Consider the following 24,202-nt stretch of genomic DNA (forward strand, 5'->3'; position numbering starts at 1 on the left):
CTTATTTGCAAGTAATTATAAGATCAAGCCACACAACTAGCTGTCTGCCTAACAGTCTGATCATATGCAGACTACCAATCCTAACCACATGTACTGCGAAATTAACGCCACTGATTACAAGAGGCTTAGGTGCACCAACTCAGCACAATCACACGGCACATGCACTTACTCAAAAATAGGTCCCACTAAAGTTAACCAGCTTAACTTCTAAGCAAGCACTGATAGAACTTGAAACTGCAGTCCTATGCTCACTTATCCGACAGCAAGTTCCACTGAACTCAACAAGACTTCTGAGTGCATGCACTGGATTGGACTGTAAGCATGCCAATTCGAAGTTAAGTTGCCCCAAGACCGATTAGTGTCTTACTCCCAAGTAAATATGGTCAGGATCTAAGTACAAGATGACCATTCTCCCCATCTGAGAGCTGGAGAAGCTGCAAAAAGAGAAAGACGCTTTGGAAGCAAGCAACTGCTCTACACCCTCCTGCAAGGGATTCCAGCTTCTTGTTAGAGCTAAGCCCGCGCCAGCGGGGGCGCTCGCCACATACGCCCTGCCGCTTCCCAGCCAAGGGAGACGCAGAACTCTAGCTCCCACCGCACTACTCACCGGCTTGCTAAGGAAACCCCGGAAGGCCGCCGCCGGTCCCTTTGCAAGAGCCAACCCGACGCTCAACGAGGCCACCGCCTGCAGCGCGCAGCCGCCATCAGCTCTCTGCTCTTTCGCCTACCCGTCACGGCGAGTCGGCGACGGAGGGGCGCGGCTGCGCAGGCGGAGAGCGGAGAAGGGGCGGGCATTGGGAGAGCCCGGCAGTGACTGGAGGGGGCGCTCGCCTAGACTCGCCCGTTGCCCTCTTGGCAGCCCCGGGCGGACTCCCCGCGGCATGCAGAGGGCTTCATACGCTGGGCAGGTGGAGCGCTCTCCTAATCGGGATCATGGCCTTATTTGGTAGTCCCCATCCCGTCCTAGCAGGGTTGCAGTGATTCAACAGGTACAGGTTTTCCAATCCACCTGCTGGCACGCGTTCATTTTCTGGCAGGGTTTCCACCTTGCATACTGTAGATTTCATTTTGTCTTTGATCGGATAACCTGCCAGGAGTCTCGCCCTTTGATCAGTAGCTGCTTCTCAGGCCCACAGGTAGCAAAACTTAAGGGTTGCGTTTTTGGATAGAGTGTAGCGGTCAGAAATTGCTGCCTGCCTTCAGGGGTGCAGACAACCCCCACCCCCAATTTCAAGAGTCACCTCGCTCCATTTTACTGACCCCCGCGCCAAACCCAAAAAACCCTGTATCTCTCCCCCCCCCCACGCAAGTGGCTTTTCTCTCCCCCCACCCACTGAGTTGTTCTTCAACCTTTCCCTCTGACTGCATCCCTGCGTGGCTGTGGCAGTAGATCAGGCTGGTGGCAAACACAGAGAGAGTTTTACTTGTGCTAATAATGCAATCCTCTCTGTGCATTTACTTGGCAGTTCTAATTAAGTCCCATTGAACAACTCACTTACTTCTGAATACCTATGCATCGAATTGCACTGTTAGACTGCAATTCTATGCACATTTATTAGGGGGTAAATACCTATATCAGGCACCAGCAATATAGGAAGATGCTGAAAAGCATAATCTCATACTGCGCAGGAGATGGCAATGGTAAGTCCCTCCTCCTGTATTCTACCAAAGACAATTACAGGGCTCTGTGGTTGCCGGGAGTTGACACCAATTCAACAGCACACTTTGTTTCACCAAAATCTGTGAGCTTTACTGCTAAGTGAACATGCATAGGATTGTACTACTAGGATCACTTTACACATTTAGTAGAATCAAGAAGCAGGTCTTTTTATTAAAATGTACTGCTACAGGTGAGGGATGTTTCTCTGCGGGAGAAACCCCTGAAATTTTGAGATAATTCCAGATTCTTTTTAGGGGAACGCTGAAATTTTTCATCAAGTTTGACTTTTTCAAAATGTTGGCACCACCCTTTAAACAATGACTTGACAAATCCCAGGGATTATAATATTCAGAGACATATAAAGCCAGTGTGGTGTAGTGGTTAGAGTGCTGGACTAGGGCCGGGGAGACCCGAGTTCAAATCCCCATTCAGCCATGAGACTTGCTGGGTGACTCTGGGCCAGTCACTTCTCTCTCAGCCTAACCTACTTCACAGGGTTGTTGTGAGGAGAAACTCAAGTATGTAGTACACTGCTCTGGACTTGCTGGAGGAAGAGCGGGATGTATAAATGTAAAATAATATATCTATATTATATTTTGTACATATATATTTATTTATCTCCCTGCACTACCCTGAATGGCGCTTCACACCCATTGTATGAAGCACCTCACTGTGTTCTACCCAAGGTTTGGGAGCTGTGTGTGCACCTAGTTTTTAGTTGTGTGGGTGCAAATAACCAGAGGCGTATCTAGGGAAAATAGCGCCTAGGGCAAGCACTGAAACTGCGCCCCTGTCCAAACATCTGACACCCATCTTTCAGATAACTTTACCATAATATCAGCTCAAAAATACAAGCTCGTTAATCTTTTAATTAACAAATTAATAATCTAATATAACCTTAATGCATTTTTTTTTTACATTCAGAGATAGATGTGAGTTTCTTTTTAGAAAATAGGTGCACACAGTAATAGGTACACACTTCTCATAATGCTTTTCATTTAAGGAACTGGGCCTTGCATTTTTTGGTTGCACTGTTTGCATTTCACGCACATGCCTGTCTTTCCCATGAAAACGCCATTAAAAGGTTCCTAAATGGGGTCTCTTTCACAGCCTGCTGCCATGTTAGGTGTTTCCCTTCTACAGTGGAGGATACACTCCAAAATCATTTCCTCAGGATTGCATGACTAATTTGTTCACTTTTGTTTTCCCTTTCTATTCCCCACCCCCATCTCTTGCATTTATAATAATTTATAACTTCTCCTCACTCAGGTCTAATCCCTCATCCCAAATCCTCAATTAATTTGTTGACCATCTTTGTCACTGCACTTTGCGGGCAGCAGGGAAGGGCTTGACTGTGTATGTGTGCTGCATGTACACCACCTGCAGAATAGGATTGATCAGGACTGTTATCTCTTATCTTCATATACTGCTCTTAACATGTTCATATAATATAATGAGATAAGATTATTATTATTATGCATGATGATATCTTTGACCTAGATTTTTTTTAATGAATTAAAAAAATGAAATCAAATTTAAATAAAAAAATCAATTCAATTTTTTAAAAGCAGATTTAAATTTTAAATAATCAGATTTGTAATTTTTAAAAAACTCAGCCCTGATTAAAACACATTGGGGCTATTCTCATGACCAACAAAATTCAGGCTAGCAGAGGCTAACCCGATTTTTGTTGGTCGTCAGAACTACCAGGCTCGCAGCCGAGCCCGGTGGTTCTGGAGCGGCTAACCTGCTCAAGAACCCCTGGCAAAAAGCAGGTTTGCGGAGCAAGCGCTCCTGCAAACCTGCTTTGTGCGATCGTGAGTAGATCGCTTCGTGCCGCGCCTACTCACGAGTAGACCTCCAGCCAGGAGGCTTAAAAGCTGCCTCCCGGCTTGGGGGTCTCCCCAGTATTCCCTGCGTGCTTGCGCAGGGCATACTGAGGCTTGCGGGGGCCACGCGGCCCCCGCTCCCCCCACCCCCTGCCGGCTCCGGCTCGGAGCTGGCCATCGTGTGGGTGGCCGATCCGGCCGCCCAGGGCTCCCCCCCTGCTTGTGAGCGGGGAGAGCGGGCTTAGCCCGCTCTTCCTGCTCACTGGACAAAACCAGGTCTCACTGATCGTGAGACTCGGTCCAATGACAATGACAGTTTCCAATGCAAAAGGACTTTGCACTCTGTGGTATTTAAGCATTTAAGTTTGGCAGCTGAAAGGGTTCCTTTGTTGGAAATTGTAGTTTGCAGCATTTGTGTATGGAATATCTTTTGCATACAAAGCTAAGTCGCATTTCCCTAGACCCTGAAGGAACTAATGGAATTATCATTTGCCTGCTGCATAGCAGTAATCAGGAATCTCTTGTTTATTATTATAAACAACCTTCTGGCCCTCTTATCATGGAGTCTGATGAATGTTATAAGTTGAAAATGCATGCTATATGCACTTTCCATTTATTTGAGCCAGCCTTTGCTGCCTGAAAGCATCTATTCCCTTTTCTCTTCCTCCCTCCCTTTCTCTCCCTCTCCAGAGAGGGAGAGAAAGGAGGAATAGATACTTTCAATCAGGAAGCCCTGCCTGAAATGACTCCGAAGAGCTTGCTCAGGTTCTTTGGAGCTTGAGGCCATGCCCCCTTTGCATGTGATGTCAAATGGGGTGTGGCCTCAAGTGCCGGAGCTCGAGGCCACACCCCCTTTGCATGTGATGTCAAAGGGGGCATGGCCTCAAGCTCCGAAGAGCCGGACCAAGCTCTTCAGCGTCATTTCAAGCAGTGCTTACATGCCCTGGGTGCCATTGCAGGGGGGCTCAAAGTGCCTACCATGACCTGCCCCCCACCCCAACTGCAGTCAGAGAGGCGCCCCCCTCCCAGCGAACACTTGCCGTTTATTTCAGGCAGTGCTTACTGCCTGAAAGCATCTATTCTTCCTTTCTCTCCCTCTCTGGAGGGAGAGAAGGGGAATAGACGCTTTTAGCAGCAAACACTGTCTGAAATAAACGGCAAGTGTTCGCTGGGAGGGGGCAGCAGGGTGCCTCTCCGACCGCAGTTGGGGCGGAGGGCAGGGCAGGCACTTTGAGCCCCCCTGCAATGGCACCCAGGGCATGTGCCCTGCCCGCCCCACCCTTGTTACACCTCTGCAAACAACTAGAAAGGAGGATGGAGAAGTGATTGTGTGGAAGCAAGATAGGAGGAAAAGGTACCTAGGTTTCCCCTCTTACTTTGCTTCCACACAATCATTTCTCCTTCCTCCTACCTAGTTGTTTGCACTCATACAACCAAAAATTGAGAGCACACACAGCTCCCACCTGGGTGGAACAGTTTTTAGCCTACTTCCCAGTAGGCTTATGAGATTACCTGGCATTCCATGTGTGTGTGTCGTCCCCCGCCAAACTTCTCAATGCCTGTACCGATATGAACCAAATTTTCTACAGCTGTAGGGACACCTCAGTGGTGTAGTTTGTGGTGATATCATCCATCTCAATTCAAGAAGGCAGACACGTGAACATTTGAGGCACAATTGAGCTAATTTGTGAACCACCCAACCGATTTGAACCAAAATTGCTACATGTGTAGGACATATCGGAATACGCATCAAGGGCGTAGTTTGTAATGATTTCATCCACCCTGATTCAAGATGGCAAACACGTGAACATCTGAGGTGCAGGTGGGAACTGATTTGGACCAAATTTGGTACAGTTGTAAGGACACATAGGGACACCTCAAATGCATAGTTTGTGATGATGTCATTCGCCCCAGTTCAAGATGGCGGACACATGAACATTTGAGGTACAAGTGGGCTAACTTGTGAACTGCTTAACTGATCTGGACCAAATTTAGCCCAGTTTTAGGAATAGTGAAAGGAAAGTAGGCAGATTAGTTTTTACTACAACTTGTCACTTGTGTGAATGGCCTCAGTGTCTACCAGTAGCCTCTTCTATACAGTTCTCATTCATTTCAGTGGGGTTTGTGCAAGACACATTCTTAGAGAAGTCTATATAATACAGCCCAACAATGGTCTGTGGAATGTATTCTCATTCAGTGTATAATTAATTCTCAGTAATACTTGTAGGAATGTACTGAGAGGAGGACAGATCTTTTAGATCAGTTACAGGGGCTGTGTATTTAATTCAGATAGCTAGGAATATAGTTTAGTCAAATTTTGAATAATGACATTTTAGTACAAATAGACACAGCATTGTGATTTATAAGCATGACTGCGCAGCTGCTTAGTTCTGTATAGAATTTAGTTGATAATCTTAGTTAAAAATAGTGGCTAACATTCTGACTAATGAAGGTAGTAAGGAGGCTCTGCCTGGCTGCTCCAGGAGCCCGTGCGTAGCTCTCCCAGTCCTCCTACACACATGCTCTTGCGTCAGAGGGCTAAAGCACTGCTTGCCCTCCAGAAATGCTCTGGAAGACCAGAAACACAATGCTTCTGGAGCATGATCAGTGCTCAGAAGTGCCTCCTTACACACATGCTTCATTAGTCAAGATGTCAGCCACTGTCTTCCTAGCAGCAGTAAACTGAGTTTTGAGGACTGGGAAAAGAAAGTTCTCTCTCTGTATTTCCTAAGAAATCTATAGACATTCAATAATGAACAAGGAAAAAAAGTTGTTGTGAAAGGCCCTGAATCCCAGTACATATGGTCATGTGCCTTCCTTGCCATATAGTAACATATTACAGTGTTCCAAACTGTAAAACCCAAAATATCCCAATCAATAAAAACTAAAACTATGCAAATTAGCAACATTTATTCTGAATTTGTATTCTTTTGGCAGCGATTACACTAAGAATAGATTTGTTTACAAACATACAGAGTCTATTCTTTGGATTAATTATGCAAAATAAGCTATAATCACATGCTTTTCACTCTTACTTAAATACTACAATGCTACATACCATACACAGAAACTATAAACATATTATTTATAAATGATCATCTTCATTATGATTATAAACTGATCACCAAAACAAATCACACATACTTATAAATACATACACATAAAATAACGTTAACATGTTGACTGGTGCATCTGCATAGGACAAATAATTAAATGCTAATATGGTTCTCAAAAATAGTCTTAAGTAGGGCAATATGTTTGAAAACACATTAAAAGTGATATCATTAGCAAAATTGCTACCCCTGATTCAAATGCAAGTTATAACCTGAAGATTTTACCTGGTAAATTTCATAAAGCTGCCATTTATTGTGTAGTACTGACAATTTAAGTATTCTGAAAACACCTTAACAGAATGGAGAAGGAATGTTGGCTTGACTATTTGAGAGCTTTTCATTGATAAGAAAAATACCAAAGAATCCATATGTCAGTCATATGAAGAGTTATAAGGACAAATCCAATATCAGAATTTCTACTGCATTTAAAACCTACCAGGCAAATTCCTTACATGTATATCAAATTGCTAAATCAGATCCATGGTGTTGCAATCTTTTCAGAGTGCTTAAAAATAACAGTGCACAAGATATACTGAATGTTTTAGACTTTTCAAGAGGCACTCACTTCAAATGTTGGGTGCATTTTCAGTTTTTAGCAACTAGGTTGCAATATTAAAACTTTATTTTGGTACATGACCAGAAAAAGGGTGCAATATAACTAAAACTGTTTCCAAGATTGCTAGTTTTAGAAAATGGAAGGACTCACTAGCCGACATCCTAACAGCCTACTTGCGCAATAACAAGTGGTACTTGCATAAGTAGGTTGTGGAGCTGCGCCAAGTTGTGGTCCTCTGTAATGTGTAACCATTAGCAGACAGCCTTCTCTAGGACATATACAAGGTCACACAACAAATATTGCAGAACAGTAGCTGCGTAATTTGTCAACATCTTCTGCTAGCACAAGGACTAGTCTTGAATAGACGTTCCTTTCTCTGCTCCACATCCTTGCACTATGCCCTTAAGTTGACACATTACACTAGCGCAATACTCGTCTGGAACACAAGCTCCCCAGTTAGCAGAACTCAGCCATGCAGTGTCCTTCTACAAGTACATTGTTAGTCAGGATGCTGGCCACCAAAGTCAACATGGAGGAGGTGGGGGTGGGAAGCACAGGTAGAAACCTGGCTTCTTGCAAATCAGAATCCAGAAGTTGTTTCATTCCAAACACCTATTTGTACTTGTTTAACTGAAAGAAATATTTCTGCTTTTCACATGCAAAGTGAATTTACAACCTTGAGCAAGAATCAAAGCTTGCAGCTAACAGTGGCTGAATATAAACACATTTTGTTTACATTTTGAATTCTTGAGCTAAGCAAATGCAATCTGATATTATTTTGATTCTGTATGCAGAAAGAGTACAGTAAAAGTTTTTAAATTTTGAGGATTCTATTAACAAGTTAGTTTTGGAATCCCTCCCAAATGAAATAACTTCCTTAATATGGGTCCAAAAAACCATTGCATAGGTAAGATATCTTTTGAGAGAGAGAGACTATGATTTCTACTGTGACATACTGTATGTTGAGCAACTATTTTCTCCAAATGGGAAATAACTAAATATATATATTCTGCCAAAAATATAAGCTATTCATTTTACAAAGCATTATTGTCTAGATGTCCATTGTAATTTGAATTATATTCAACATACAAACTGGTAGAAGACTGACTGTTCACAAAAAACCTTAGTATCTCATCATTTCTATTTACCGATACTATAATCTGTTTCAGATGTAATATAGCAGTAAAAAGATGTGTTTAAAAAAGACAGTATCACAAAGTAGAAACCGGATGCTTCCTCACAACCATAAAAAGCTAAGTGTATTTACAGGGTAGGCACAATTTTATACATGCATTTCAGAAATAACTGCAGTACAAATAATGCTATAGACTTCTAGTGCAATCATATGCATGTTTACTCAGAAGTAAATCCCACTGTGTTCAATGGGACTTACTCTCATATGTGTGTGCATAGGATTGCAAACTTACAGCATTAAGTGCCCCAGCCATGCCCCCGTGTCATCAGATGCAGGGGGCAATGTTTTGCTCGCAAACAGGGCCGCACCCCGTTTCCAAGCCGTGTGGCTCAGTCTTGAGCAGCTTAGCCCAGTGCTGGCTTCCCAGCCTGGCCGGGAACGCATCTCTCTGCCTTTTAAAGCAGGGAGAGCCATTCCCGGCCATGCTGTGAATGCGGTGCTGGCCGGGAATTTTCTCGGAAATAGGGCACATGGCCCCGTTTGCTAGCAAACCCCTGCCCCCTGTGTCTGACATAAGACACACGGGGCTGGTGGTGGGTGGAACAGGAGCTGCCGCTGGCCTCCCTATGCACCTGGATAACAGTGGTTGCTTATTATTGACACAATGAGGTCATTCACAGAAGCAAAAAACTGTGTTTTACCCAAGTTTGGGAGCTGTGTGTGCTTCCAGTTTTCAGTTGTGTGGGTGCAAACAACTAGGTAGGAGGAAGGAGAAGTGATTGTGCGGAAGCAAGGTAGAAGGAAAATCTGGGTAGTTAGCTTATCTTGCATGTTTTGTCTTACAGTGATATTTTGTTAGATACTAGATTTGCCACTGAAGAAGACTCAACTAGAGTTGAAATGCGTCTGGCAACAGCATATCCATGAACAGATGCTGGCCAAACTATTATATGTCATCTCTCAGCTAAAACAAGACATTGGATTGACTTGGCTTCTCCCATCTTATTGATGAGTTTTTGGACTATTGGACTTTTTAATTTGATATAGAGATCATCTCAAGTACTATGTTATGTGTATATAGATATAGTTTTATTGACTGAGTTTTATAACTCCTTACATAATTGAACAGTATTCCCTAAGGGTTGTGTTTTATTATAATTATATTTAAATATATGTATATATTTGGATTCTCCTTTGACGCCTTCCACACAGTCACTTCTCTTCCTCCTTCCTAGTGGTGTCCACCCACACAACTGAAAATTGGGAGCACGCACAGCTCCCAAACCTGGGTAGAACACAATTTTTGCTTGTGTGAATGACTTCAATATGTGAAACTGTATCGACAGGTGCCTGATGGGCATAAGTACCAGTTCCAAACAGTTAACAGCAGCTTGATCTATTTACAAGTATGAATGGATGCTTCAGCTTGTTAATTATAAATCAGAAGTAAGTCCCAAAGCGGGAATGTTACAAAGAAGGTTTAAGGAAGCAAGGAGGCAAAGGAAAGACACATATGCTGCTACATCCACACAATCCCCAATATCAAACAAACCATATCTCAAAAGGAACTCTGTGTTGATATAAGTTCCAAAATAGAAGCAATGAAAAAATAGTTGCTATTGGGTATCATCCAGTGCATTGTTTAACATTTCTCACTTGTGAACTGTTTCTTTTAATTGTATATACTTCCAAAGAAGTAATGCTATGAGCATCTAGTTGATCATTCTTAAAAAAAAAAAAAAAAACCAAAACAAAACCCCAAAACCTGAAGATACATGCAAAGTGGTGTATACTTCCATATTAATATTTTATATTATTTTTGAAGAAAAATATTGGTCAGAGAAGTGGGGCCTTTGGTTAGAATTGTTCTAATGCACATTCATACTGCTAATGTCTAAAGATTTGTTCTAGTAAGTAGTAGCACAACCATCTCCCCCTGCCCACTAATAGGAGCATGCTACAACCATGTATGCATTGGTCAGCCAAACACAAGAGGCTCAATACAGTCATATAACAAACTGCAAAAGAACACAGTGTCTGACATCCTGCCGAATTAAGTGTAGAGGTAAGGAGGGTCTGCAGAGATGTACTCCTCCGTTCTCTTGCGTGTGCACTGTGACGCAAGGGGAATAATACTTCCAAACACTGCTCATGCCCTGGAAGTGTTCTGCAAGATTGGAAATACGCTGCTGACCATCAGCAATGTGTTTCCGATCTTGTGGAGCATGAGCAGCACTCGGAAGTATGAGCCCTCCTGTGCCCCCCACAGAACTCCCTTCATTAGGATGTCTTTATTAGGAAGTCAGCCCGTGGATCACTAATTTAATCTGATTCCTTTTTCAAAACAATGGCAAATGGGTGGATGAGAACCTAAGAAATAGATTTGCTAAATATAAGATATCAAGACTAGAAACCTCAAACCACTTAATAATAATCCAATTCATGTTGATTGGATTGTGCTAGATTAAGTAGTTTAAAGACCATTGCTCCAATCACTGTTTGACCGTCTATTTTACATTAAACTTAAATGTCTGTCTACTGGAAAATAAGCCTTGTAATCCAATAAAACCATTATAGATTGTTCAGTTCAGTCAACAGCAGGTTCATAAATGGAGTTAGAATGAAGCATGCACAATTGTCCTGCATAAAAATTGGAGGATATGGATCGACTTAAATGATTATAATAAGGGACCTACAAAAAGCCATATTATTCAGACTAACATAATCATTACATATTTTAAATAAAATGTAAATATACACTTGTCACATATTAGTGACCTTGCTGAAGTAAGGCTAAGGTGACTGACATAAAAGTACAGTTTAATATGGCATAGTAGTCCCCCCGCCCCCCGTATCTGACATATTGGTACAATTTTTTGTACCAATTTTGTCTGTTGCATATAACAGTCTGTTATTTATCATTTGCAGCAAATGCTTACTATATTGTGTTCAGCATAAACAGCTGACCATAGTAATAGTCAGCATGTATAGTGTGTTACTATCAGTCTAAGTATTCACTGTGAAAAGTACATGTATGTTTACTACTTTTATTTTAAAGTGTGACTGAAATTAATGAGGAAATAACGTACATTTCAGAAATTAATACATATACTACGTGAGTAAATCTGGTATAGGAAAGAAATGCAACAGTAAAATCTAGTAATTTCTCAGAATACTATTCATACTCCACAGAGGTACCTGCCAATGTTTCAGAAATGGGCACATTGCCTACTCCATTAAAAAAGAGAAAAGAATACCTGCTTAGACAAGCTATTAATCACCTGCTTGCTTACTTGATCATTGGTCCAAAAGGTTGTTAGTTTGAGACTGTTACTCTGAATCCAATACCCACCCACCCTGGGCTTATTTACCTGAAACAAAGTTATACATCAGATTGTTAGATAATAATAATATTGAATCCCAGCATACTGTGTGGTAGGAAGAAAATAACCTATTTAATCATATTCAGAGGAAAACTTGATAGATTACATGGAAGATTTCTAGAGGGCAATTCTGACTTGTCTCAATCAGGGTCAAATCAGAACTTTATTCAGACATTAAGTCAACCTTAGATACAGGTCTGGGGAGGTCTGGGGGAGGGCGTGGTGGAGGCAGGAGCTTACTTGCCTTCCCCTCAAAGTGGCTGCTCTTTGGGGTTCTGCCCCACCATACGCCCACATGGTTGGCACAGCAACAGTTCTGAGCTGGGACTGGGAGGAGGAAGAAATTCTTCCACATCCTCCCAGAGGGTACCACACAAGCAGCTGCTTTCAGTAGAGTGGCCGCTCTGCCTACGCGGCTACTCATCCCCCCTGGCTTGCTGCCTAAAATGGCAGTGGGCCAGGGGGAAGCCCAGCTACCTACGCACATCATTGCCTGCTGAAGTAGAATGAAGCATTGGTTTATTCTACCTCGGTAAAACATCAGGTTGAGAAGTCAGACTGCACAGGTCTGGAGCAGTCAGCTCTCGGTGCTCCAGAGGACACGAACTGCCTGGGATAACCAAGGCAGCTCATGTCGTGAAAACATCCTCGCTATGTTGTACCGATGTTCAGATGTCTGTACACTGTGTACACATTTTTGTGTGAAACTTAAAAATGAACCTGGGTAGTGGTCCCTCAAACACATGCTATAGATAAGAAGTGTACCTGTGTTTCACTGGGGATTGTGTTTTCCCCCCTAAATAACAGTTGCAGGGGGCCCAATCAGGACTGGGATTGTGGTGTGCAGGGAGGGAATGTGTAACTTTTCCATACGTGCCACGGTTCCAATGAAAATGGACACACACACACCCCGCACAAAAGCGGCTAATGGAAGTTCTGCAAACATAAAGAATAATTAAAACATCTTAAAGTTTTGCTTAAAAGTAAGATTCAAAATAATCCAATGGCTGTATTAAAATAATGCAAAGCTCATTAATTTTCATTTTGGAGTAACCACATACATATGGGGCTTTAGGTGTATGACATAGGCTGCACTCCAATACACTCAAGAGTAAGTCCCATTGAACATAGTAGGGTTTACTTCTGCATATACATACACAGGATTGTCTTGTTTATGTTGTAGGAAAAGAATGTGCATTGTTGAAGGGTTTATAGTGTTAATGAAGTTGAAAACACAATATTTTGAAGTGGCTTAGAGAAAATAGTCTTCAGATATTTTAACACTAGTCTACTGTGTTGATGTAGAGATCACAAAAAGTCACCCCTCCCCCATGTGTGCATGCAGAAGCATTCCCCATGTGCAACTCTTAGTTCTGATATAGGTCTTTGTCATCAGCACTTTGTTAGGCAATATATCCAAACTATAATCAGGTACCCTTTGCCATTTAATTTTCTGTTAAAAGAAAGAAAATCAGCAGCAGCAGCACAAGCTGCAGAGCTGTATCCCAAACCACAAATGAGTAAATTCGTATCCCAATCAATGTAAGTAATTGCAGTATAAAATTGTCCCAGCTAATTCTCAAAGCTTTATTGCAACCTGAACAGAACATGAAAAGGTGTTAATTTCTTACAGTAGCCTCATGACCACCCACCACAATAGACTTTTTAGAATCATTAGCTAATTTTATAGATGTTTTGGGGGGATTACAACTCAAACACCTATTTCAGTAAAAATCTACTCCAAAACATGTCTAAGTAGGTTAAATTCTGACAGATTAATGGCAGCTCTATAAATATAAATCCATTTGAGAGAAACTGCAACAAGCTATCTGGCAATACAAGCTGTTTCGTTTTTCAGACCACTGTACACATAAATCAGGGTTATGAACTCAGATTTTCAAATATTTTTGATGGCTGTTAACAGTACTTACCACAAAGATGATATGAAAATATGCAGACTATAATCAGTATAAAATAGGCATGAATAGTTGGCAAAGGCCACACTTTTGATGACAGATAATATAGAAGTGAATATGATTTAACCATTAATAACTGTTATTATTTTCAAACCAGAACATGCATAACATTGCTGGACTGCAGTTACTGGCAATATTTAATAGTTGCACTTGTATGGATTTTTCAGTTTTAAAGCACAATGGTGTTTCTTTCCAGATGACACTTTGGAAAAGGCAACTTCATTTTCTTGAGTATTTTGAATTCTGCTTGTAATGTGCCACTGATTCCTTATTCACAAACTCTCCTCATTCTAGAGTTTAAAGGACTTTTCATTGTATCTGTGAATAGTCACACAGCCATGGTATGAGACTGGCCTTGGCATTGCTGCTACTCCTGTGATGATGCTAGTTGCAGGATCATAACAAAGAATGGTATCTGTGGCTTCTCCATTTTCTCGCCTCCCACCAAGGATATAGATTTTGCCATTGCACACAGACATGCCACAGTTTTCCTGTTCACCAAACATACAAATAAATTAGTGATAATATAAAATACTAGTAGTCACTGCTGGGAACAAAGTTTACTTCTGATACCGTATGGAAGAGACGTGTTCCAATATGATCTTCTCTAACCCACATCTTTCCTCAGCCTAACCCTACCTAACAGGGTTGTTGTGAGGAGAAACTTAACTATGTACACCGCTCTGGGCTCCTTGCAGGAAGAGCAGAATATAAATGTAAAAAAACCAAACAAAAAACACACACACCTAAATGCTACGGATTTATTCTGTTGCTTCCAGAAACATGATTCTGCTCTTTCTCCAAGGAGCCCAGAGTGGTGTACATAGTTAAGTTTCTCCTCACCACAACCTTGTTAGGTAGGGTTAGGCTGAGAGAGAAGTGACTGGCCCAGAGTCATCCAGCAAGTATCATGGCTGAATGGGGATTTAAACTCAGGTCTCCCCTGTCCTAGTCCAGTACTCTAACCACTATACCACGCTGCCTCTCTTTATTCTTTATTTATTATATTTTTATATCACCAAATTATAACCTCATGGCAGTTTACAACACACAAAAATTAACACAAAAATTAAAAGCAATTAAAACCTCAACCAAAAGCATGGTGAAACCAGTGTTTTTAAGGCCTTCCTCAAAGCCACCAGAGATGTTAAGCCTCTTATTCTAGCAGGGAGTATGTTTCAAACCCCAGAGAGGGCTACAGAGTAGGCCCAGCCCCAAGTTTCCACCAGATGAGCTAGCAGTAACTGCAGGTGTACCTCCCCAGATCACCTTAACAAACAGTGGGGCTCATGCAGAAGAAGGCATTCTCTTAAATATCCTGGGCCTAAGCTGTTATTGCTGTCCCTGTTAATTGTTCCTGTTATTCTTGAGCTGTTCATCAATCTGATCCCAGAGCAGTGCTGCAAGCTTGCTCCAGTATGGGGGAATATATGCCAATATTATCTATCAGAATAGTCTGGATTGGGATCTGATGGATCTGGATGGGTTCCTAAGAGATATAATTATTCACATAGACCAACTTTCATAGATGCACTTAAGTGTTATCAGTCACTCTGCATTCATATTATATAAATATCTACACACATAAGAGACATCATATTAATGTGCATTTATGTTTGTTACCTGTCTGCTGAATGTATTCTGCACATGCATCCAGTAATCTTCAGTTGGATCATAGCAATATATTGCTTTTGTGAGCCCTCCCGCAACATAGATGAGATTGTTTAATGATACAGCCGTTATGCATCTCTTTGCAATGGGGATTGTTGCACGGAGCAGCCATAAATTTGTATCAGGATCATATGACTGAACCTGAAAAGAAAGAAGCACATTTTATCTTTAGCAACTACTCAAGTCTAATTAATACAGTAGCTGAAGATTCAGCGTCCCATAATTTTTATGCTTATTAGCTAACAACCATAAAATGGCTGGGCAAGTCAAAGTCTATCCAGTGTATAGTACAAGATGTATGTTTTGAATGGTATACAAACATACCAAAATAAATAAGTTGAGAAACTTGGCATACGCATACCAACTAAATGCCAGATCAGATGATACTTTTAATGTATGATTACTGTATCTGTGGGTTTTTAATACCCACTTAGAAAGCAGAATCAGATGAACAGATCAATGTGGGTAGATTCAGTGATCCTATCTTGGTCTCTACTGTGTTTATACAGCAAACTCAATGGTCAGGGGTAAACAAACATCACTGAGCAATCTGGTCATTTATCTAAACTCATCATAATGACAAATACTCATTTTAAATCATACATTATATCTAATATTTAAATCCTGCATAGAAAATGTATGCTTTCCCATTCCGATGATCATTGACACACCTGCAGAGGAATCTAATCATGCCTTGAAAGTATTGTCTGTACAGGCCCATTATTACCTATATATGGTGTGACACAAGTCAATCACTCTGTAAGACGGAACATTAATAAAACAACTGGTATATATTTTTCTGATTTACATTTTAAATGTTATTAATATGAAGAAAAGGAAGTTAGTAAGGTTAGCCCACCTTGTCAGAGCATGTGTTATCGTCAGGACCTCCACCAATCACAAAGAGTTTTCCTACACAGCTAGTAACTGCTGGAGAACTTACTGCTTCTTTGAGAGAAGCTACCTCTGTCCATCGATTGGAAAATGAGTCATAACATTCAACACTACTGAGTCGACTTTGCCCATCGTATCCTCCAACTACATACACCTTTAAAAGTAGAGGGAAAATATTACTAGCATATGCCTATCTCCTGTTTAATTTAGAAAAGATAACATCATTCAATGCCTCAGTGTCTTCAATTATGACTTGCTGAGTTTGACAAAAATGAAAGTCACAGGACAACACTAACCCTAAATCTGCCTTCATTTATTTATTTAACACATATTTATACACCACCCAAAATTTATATCTCTGGGTGGTTTAAAATAAAACAATACAAATTGGGGGGGGGGGATTAACACAGTTAAACATTAAAATTCAACATAACATTAAAACCTGTAAATCTAATTAAAAGCCTGACTGAACAAATGTATCTTAACTGCGTTTTTAAAATTTGTCAGAGATGGGGAGGCTCTTATCTCAACAGGGAACACATTCTAGAGCCTCAGGGCAGCAATGGAGAAGGCCCGTCCCTGAGTAGCCACCAGACAAGCCCGTGGCAACTGCAGACAAACCTCTCCAGATGATCTCAATGGGTGAAGGGGCTCATAGTGAAGAAGTTCTCTTAAATATCCAGGGCTTAAGATGATTAGGGCTTTATGGGTTATAATCAGCACGATGCATTTTGCCCAGAAACTTATCAGCAGACATTGTGGCTCTTTCAATTCAGGAGTAATATGGTCTCTCTAAGATGACCCAGAGACCAGCCTGGCTGCTGCATTCCGTACCAACTACAGTTTCCAGACTACATACAAAGGCAGCCCCATATAGAGTGCATTGCAGTAGTCAAGTCTGGAGGTTGTTAATCTCAAAACCACTGTTTTGAGGTTGTTAATCTCAAGAAACAGACGCAGCTGGCATATCAGCTGAAGCTGATAGAAATCACCTCTGGCCACCGCCTCAACCTGGGACACCAGGGAGAGGTTTGGATCCAGAAGCACTACCAGTCTGCGTACTTGTTCCTTCTGGGGAAGTGTGATCCCATGAACTGGCAGATCCAAATTGTCAAACCCCGTACAATAAGTACCTCCTTCTTATCTGGATTCAGTCTCAGTTTGTTATCCCTCATCCAGCCCATCACTATCTCCAAGCATTTAGGGAGGTTATGCCTTCTCCTGATGATGTTGACATGGAGAAACAGATTTGAGTGTTATTGGCATACTGATAACACCTTGCACCAAATCTCCTGATGATCTCTCCTAGCCGTTTCATGTAGATGTTCAACAACACTGGAGGCAATATGGAGCCTTGAAGGACACCGTAGGAAAGTTCAGATTTTGAAGAGCAACAAGGGCACCTTCTGGAATCTGCCCGAGAAGTAGAAGCAGAACCACTGCAAATCAGTGCCTCCTACCCATAACCCCCTCAAACGCTCCAGACGAGTACTATGGTTGATAGTATTGAATGTAATGTGTAGTTCCACCCAGACAGACTCAAAGTCACCATTAGTACAACCTTCTGTTATAACTGCAAACCAGTTTGATTGTGAAGGTGGCAGAACTGACAGATTGCAATCTAATTTCTAGATATTTGTTGTTTCATTCCAAACCTGCTTAGGAAAGTAAACGTCTTTAATAAACAAAGGTCTCTTACTTTACCAAGGAGAACAGCCATCTTATGACGCCATCTCCCTTTATTAAGAGATGCAACTCGGATCCAAATGTTAAGCTGAGAATTATAAATCCACACATCACGGCTGTTGATCCTTCCACCTTATTAAAAACAAAAGTGGTAAATTTGGTTATTTTTAAACAAAAGTGTTCCTTTATATAATCATGCAAAGTTGTATACACTTCTACAGATAAAATGCACAACTAATATATAAACATAATAAATTCAAGAAGTCTTGGCCACTAAGGAATGGAAATGATGCCTTTTTCTACCATTCCTTTCAACAACACTTTTTCCTCCAGAGCACTCCACACTGATGATTTTGGATGTTGCCTTCCATTTTCCTGCTCCACTGAAGTGCCTAAAGGGGAAACTTGTGCACAAGATTTACATGCATTGGGAACTTCCACACATCACCATAGGGAGTTGTGGAGAGTACCCCTTCTGATGTTACCCAAAAGAGGATTATGAGTCATTTATGCATCCACTTATCCCTGCTTCTGTGCAAAACAGCATTTTCTCAATTATAGTGTTCTCACATGTAACACAAAATACTTACCTGAAACAAGGATATCATTCCTCAAAGCACAAACTGCATACTCAGACTTTGTAAATTCTGGTAGTTTAGCCAGTGATTTCCACTCCCCTGTCATAGGGTCATAACATTCTGTGTAAGGCAAATTAAAACCCCCAACTCGTTCACAGCCTCCAACAACAACTATCACTTCAGAATAGCCAGTAGATCTAGGAATAGAAAAACAAAAGATGGTATTTGTTGAATACATATCTAACTATAAAAACCTAAAAGCAATGTTATAATCCCAATATTGGAAAGCTGGCAATTAGAAAAAAATAATTTGGAGGTGGGGTGGGGAATAAAAAGCAAAACAAGTGCTCATGCAGTTTTTCTCCCTCAACGTTTTCTTAAAACAATGTATTTATTATTTCAAAAGAGAGTAAACCTAAGTTTGCAAAGCACTGTGATAAAACAGAGACATGTGAGGAAAGGTTATCCCAAATCTCTGACAACAGACTGAAGAAGGTCTGACGTGCTTAAATTCCACTGGTCAACATCCTGACTGACAAAAGGTGCGACGCGAGAAGCACTGCTGCTTCTGCTCAGTTCTTGTGTATTGCAGCACTGGTGCTCATATATGTACATGCACAATTTCAATGACCTCCATTTTCTCTAGAAGTGCTCTGTGCCATGCAAAAATGTGTCCCTGAGGGCTGCATGACCCTCAGGGACATATTTTTATGGCACAAAACATTTCCAGCTGAGCTGAAGGGGAAGTTGTCAAAAATTCACTTCTGTCTTCAAACAATTGCCAGTGCCGTGTTATTTGAACCCATCCGCAGGACCAGTATTTCTCATGTAGGACTCACACTTTGTTAGTCATGATATTGGCCACTAAAATCAACAGGAGTTAAAGGGCCTTAACCTTCCTTGGACTAAAGGTAAAAGGTAAAGTGTGTTGTCAAGTTGATTTCGACTCCTGGCCCCCACAGAGCCCTGTGGTTTTCTTTGGTAGAATACAGGAAGGGTTTACCATTGCCTCCTCCTTCACGCAGTAGGAGATGATGGCTTTCAGCATCTTCCTATATTGCTGCTGCCTGATATAGTACCAGCAGGGATTCGAACTGGCAACCTTTTGCTTGTTAGTCAAGCATTTCCCCACTGCGCCACTCCCTAAAAGGCTTGGGCCCAGAATATGTAAGAGAATGCCTTCTATGTCATGAGTCTCACTGCCTATTAAGACAGTCTGGAGAAATCCCTCTATGGCTCCATCAGCTTGTCTGGTGGCCACTCATGGAAAGGTCTCATCTATGGCTGCCCTGAGGCATTGGAATGCGCTTGCTGGGTGTTTTTCACACAGCAGGTTTTACTATGAGTTTACGAAGAGGCTTTACTATTAGTTTGAAGTTGCCCCCCCAAACTGATGCAAGAAGTGGATTTTTTTTATCCTGGAAATAAATCAGGCTACATGCTAACGCACAATGAAAAACCTGAATTGTGTGTGAAGTGCTGAACTTGCAGGAACTTCAGGGTAAGTCTGGCCAATATGTGAACACACACCCTCCATCCTGGAGGAGATGTGAGCTAAAAATCCTGTGTGAAAAACGCCCAGCTGAAATAAGAACTCTGACAACTCTGACAACTTTTTAAAATACCTTAAAAACACATCTGTTCAACCATGTTTTAAATTAGACTGAAAACTTATGAATTATTTGGATTTTTAAAAATATGTTAGTTATTTTTAAATTTTGATTACTAGTATTTAACATTTTATACATTGTTTTAGGATTTAAACCACCTAGAGTTGTGAGTTGAGGTGGTATATTAATTCATAAAATAAAAAATAAAATAAAAATGCTAGTTTGCCTCACTCCCAAGCAGTGTTCCCTCTGGCTTCCCAGAGTTGTAAGTTTGGGCGGGGTATAAATCTGATAAATAAATAAATACACCCCCCCCCATGTCTATGCGGAATGAGTTTTGTTCTGGGTGGCAGTATCGTATCAAGGCAGTGTGTGCGTACCTGCATTCAGAGTAGGGGCTTCCTGATTCATCCTGAGTGGGATCTAAGATTAACTGAGCAGACATCAAAAAACTTGTGTGCGTATGCACATGCCTTAGAGGAAACAGTGCTCCCAAGTAACATACTCTGCCTCTCACATTGCCCTTTGGTTTTTCAACATAGAATTCTAAAAACAAATAAAATCCCACACCTTGACAGTGCGTTAATGAAGTTGGTTGACCGGTTAATTGTCTAGAACAGGGATGTCCAACTGCTGGCCCTGAGACAAACAGCACAACCGCCTGCCACCACCTTTTTCTCCCTCAGCTGCATGCTGAAGCAGCATCAATGCTTTCCTATCTGCCAGTCCACTGGCCACTTTCCTCCTTCTCCCTGCCACCACTGGCTGTAGTATTTTTCTCTCTCCCCACCTCAGGCCACTTTCCATCTCCTCCCTGCAGCTGGTGGTGGTATTTCTCTCTCCCCACCCCGGGCCACTTTCCTTCTTCTCCCTGCTCCCCGCTTTTTCTCTCTCTCCCCCACACCCTGGTCTCTGCATGTCTCCCTATCTGCCAGTCAAGATGGCAGATAGGGAGGGGGAGGAAGAAGGAGTGAGGGAGAGGGAGGGAGAGAGAGAGAGGGAAGAGGAGGAAGAAAGAAAGCAAGAAAGAAGGGTGAGTGTAGGGTAAGGGAGAGGGGAAGGCGGTTTCTGCTTTTCTTGGGGCATGATGTTGCTTTGAAATTATTAAGTGTTAAAAATCTGATGAGAACACTAACAAAATATGATGGTTATTTTCAGAATTTCTTCTAAAATACATATATATATATATATATATATATATATATATATATATATATATATATATATATTTCCTTGAGCATATTATTGTTATTAATAATTTATAACATTTATTTATTTATTCTGGTGCAAAAACTAGTGCATTCAGCCAGTTTAAATGGCAGGGCAATGGAAGGAGGACAAATGGAGAGGGAAGAAGAAAGAAAGAGAGTGAGAGAAAGAGGGTTGTGGGGGGAAGAAGAAAGAAGGTGGAGGAGGAAGGAGATAGGAGGTGACACGAGGTAGGTGTGAGAAGCTGGTGTGAGGCTGTGTGTGGCTCCCACAAGAGGTGCATTGGAATCAAATCTGGTCCACCACCCAATCTGAGTTTGACATCCCTGGTGTAGAGGATCTATAATATCTTGAGAACCCTAATCAGAAGTCATCACCATAATTAAATGTTTTTACTGGAACATAATAGAAAGATAACCAACCAAGCTTTCTTACCTCCGTGGCCTAGTCCTTGGGGACATCATTTCATTTCCAAGTACATGGTACCTTCTTGCTTCATGCAGCAGCTGGTAACAGTCAGGAGAGTTCTGGATCAACTGGTCCACTTCTACTGTCTGAACAAAGTAGTTAGGGTGCAACAAAGGAAGCCTCACGTGTGTCAGAAGTTCCTGTAGCACTGAGCGTCTGAGATCAACAGCCCGGTAAACCCAACGCATGACTGCTTCAAAAACCATCTCCTCTTTACTGATTACCAGTTCGTCACTGCAAATATAATCAATAAGTTCATCTTTTCCGAGCTCAAGAAATTCTTCATGCTGGGACACATCCTCAAAATTCTGCAGTGCAAAATTTCTGCATTTGGTAAAGAGCATTTTCAGCGAATGTGTATCAGCAAAACGCTGGATCCCAAGGCAATTGCAAGGATCCAGTTGCTCTTCCAGAAACTTAGCGCAAGCATCACGCAAAACGCTGATCTGAAAGAGACTTGATGTTTCAAAGAGGTATTGCACATTCTCTGTTGTGATTTTTACTTTGCCTGTATATACGTATTGTAAAAAGCAATCCATAGCTTCTGCAAAAATTCCATTGATTTCGACCAACATCTCTCGGCTTTCTCTGTGGTCATTGCAAAACATAGCTCTGAAATAGCTACTGCAGGCTGAAAGAACAGCTCGATGACATGGAAATTCTTTGCCTTCAACACAGATTATCACATCTGTGAACAAGCGGCTGTCGCGAAATTCATTGAAGATCTGGAGTATGCTTTCAGCATGGGATGATCCAGAAGAGAAATCAAAAAACTCATGGCCTGATAAGGACTTTGGGTCCATTTCAAAAACTTTGCGCTTGGTTACGGGGGATTCCTGGACCCGGCTATCCCCTCTATTTAATCTGCGCCCCAGTATTAGTACCATGGTTACATCAATTGTTTATAATATCATGGAGAAAATATCGATGAGGTGTGTCCTTGCAGTGCTAAAAATAAGAATTTTTGAAAAAGTTAGTTCAGATTGAAACGCCATCATTACAATAAGATGGTAGCTGGGCTTGGTCCTCTTAACACGAGGCTCACAACTGTTGTAGATATAAGACCACTAGGTGACACTGTAATGTACATTTTAAATGAACTAACATGCAGACAAACAAGGATAAAGAAATTTTATGGCACTTATCTACTTCAGCCCATGATTCATACTGGACCGGTTGAACACCATGCATGTACACTACCCTTGCTGACTGAAACCTCACTCCACAAACAACTATTTTATTTATCATATTTATATACCACCTGATATATGTATCTCTAGGAGGTGTACATAATCCAAATACAACAAAAATAAAACAGAATAAAAACAAATTCACAGAATAAAAACAAACAGTTTAAAATTAATTTTAATTAAAAGCCTGAGAAAACAGGTGCGTCGTGAGGGTCTTTTAAAAAGCAATCAGAGATGGAGCAGCTCTTGTTTTGACAGGGAGCTTATTCCAAAGCCCTGAGGTAGCCACAGAGAAGGCCTGGTTCCAAGTTGCCACCAGAGAAGCTGATAGCAACTGTAACCAGACCTTCCTAGAAGCTCTTAATAGGCAGCAGGGTTCATGCCAAAGGAGGCGTTCTCTTACGTACCCTAGACCCAAGCCATTAAGGGCTTTATAGGTAATAACCAGCACTTTGTATATCGCTTGGAAACATATCAGCAGCCGGTGTAGTTCTTTTTAAATTGGTGTTATATGGACCCTTCAGGTTGTCCCAAAGTCTGGCTGCCGCATTCTGTACCAGTTGTAGTTTCTGGACTATGTAAAAAGATAACTCCATGTAGAGTGCATTACAGTAGCCAAGCCTGGAGGTTACCAGCATATGTACCACTGTTTTAAGGTCATATACCTCCATAAGTGGGTGGAGGTGATGTGTCGGCTGAAGCTGGTAAAAAGTGCTCCTGGCCACTGCCTCAACCTGAGAAGCACACCCAAGGAATGTATGTGTATCTAGTTATTGGATGGGGTGACACTATTAGGCTTAGCCTTGTGTTATTCAGACGATATCCGCCCTCGCCCCCACCGGAACTGGATAATGCAATTAAGAAGGGGGACACACCAAGAACAGGCTCATACTGACATCCTCCCAGCGCATGCCTTTATTATTAATTTGTTAGATTAATATTCCTCTCTTTCTGATAGGCTCAGACCAGTTTACAGCATTAATTTTTTTTAATAAACTTATTCCGAAGGGGGTCACCATCTCCCCCCCCCCAAAAAAACACAAGAAAAAAATTAAAGGGGGGGAGATGTCCAGAGTAGAGAATCCAGAAGGCATTTGGTTCTCCTAAAAATGGTGACTTGCCAGTTTGTCCAAGTCTACATATAGACCAAAAACTAGCTTAAATTAGTATTTGGGCTGCATGTAGAGTGGCTGTTTAGACAAACCACCCTTCACACAATAAAGGAATGCACTGGAAGAACATCA

General features: G+C 41.5%; 2 protein-coding genes across 8 annotated transcripts in view; both read right to left on the minus strand.

The window, feature by feature from the left end:
• Positions 1 to 785, minus strand: part of YEATS2 (YEATS domain containing 2) — a 58,918-nt gene extending 58,133 nt beyond the window's left edge. Inside the window, exon 1 of one of the 3 annotated variants that reach the window (XM_053310438.1) lies at positions 608 to 785. The gene's annotated coding sequence lies outside the window, so the exon portion shown is untranslated. Of the gene's footprint in view, positions 1 to 169; positions 495 to 607 lie in introns of those variants that run through there. The other 2 variants (XM_053310436.1, XM_053310437.1) reach the window with 2 other exon arrangements.
• Positions 786 to 6,382: 5,597 nt separating this feature from the next.
• The window catches only part of KLHL24 (kelch like family member 24), a 36,772-nt gene continuing 18,952 nt past the window's right edge, over positions 6,383 to 24,202 (minus strand). For all 5 annotated transcript variants that reach the window (XM_053307791.1, XM_053307789.1, XM_053307792.1 and 2 more), the window contains 6 exons: positions 21,736 to 22,716; positions 18,494 to 18,678; positions 17,917 to 18,035; positions 16,183 to 16,371; positions 15,276 to 15,464; positions 6,383 to 14,143 (listed from right to left, as the gene is read on the minus strand). In XM_053307791.1, the coding sequence (XP_053163766.1) occupies positions 13,943 to 14,143; positions 15,276 to 15,464; positions 16,183 to 16,371; positions 17,917 to 18,035; positions 18,494 to 18,678; positions 21,736 to 22,655 (1,803 nt within the window). In that variant the 5' untranslated portion in view covers positions 22,656 to 22,716 and the 3' untranslated portion in view covers positions 6,383 to 13,942. The remainder of the gene's footprint in view (positions 14,144 to 15,275; positions 15,465 to 16,182; positions 16,372 to 17,916; positions 18,036 to 18,493; positions 18,679 to 21,735; positions 22,717 to 24,202) is intronic.

The sequence above is a fragment of the Hemicordylus capensis genome, chromosome 3 (assembly GCF_027244095.1).
Source record: "Hemicordylus capensis ecotype Gifberg chromosome 3, rHemCap1.1.pri, whole genome shotgun sequence".
In the NCBI taxonomy this organism is placed as follows: domain Eukaryota; kingdom Metazoa; phylum Chordata; class Lepidosauria; order Squamata; family Cordylidae; genus Hemicordylus; species Hemicordylus capensis.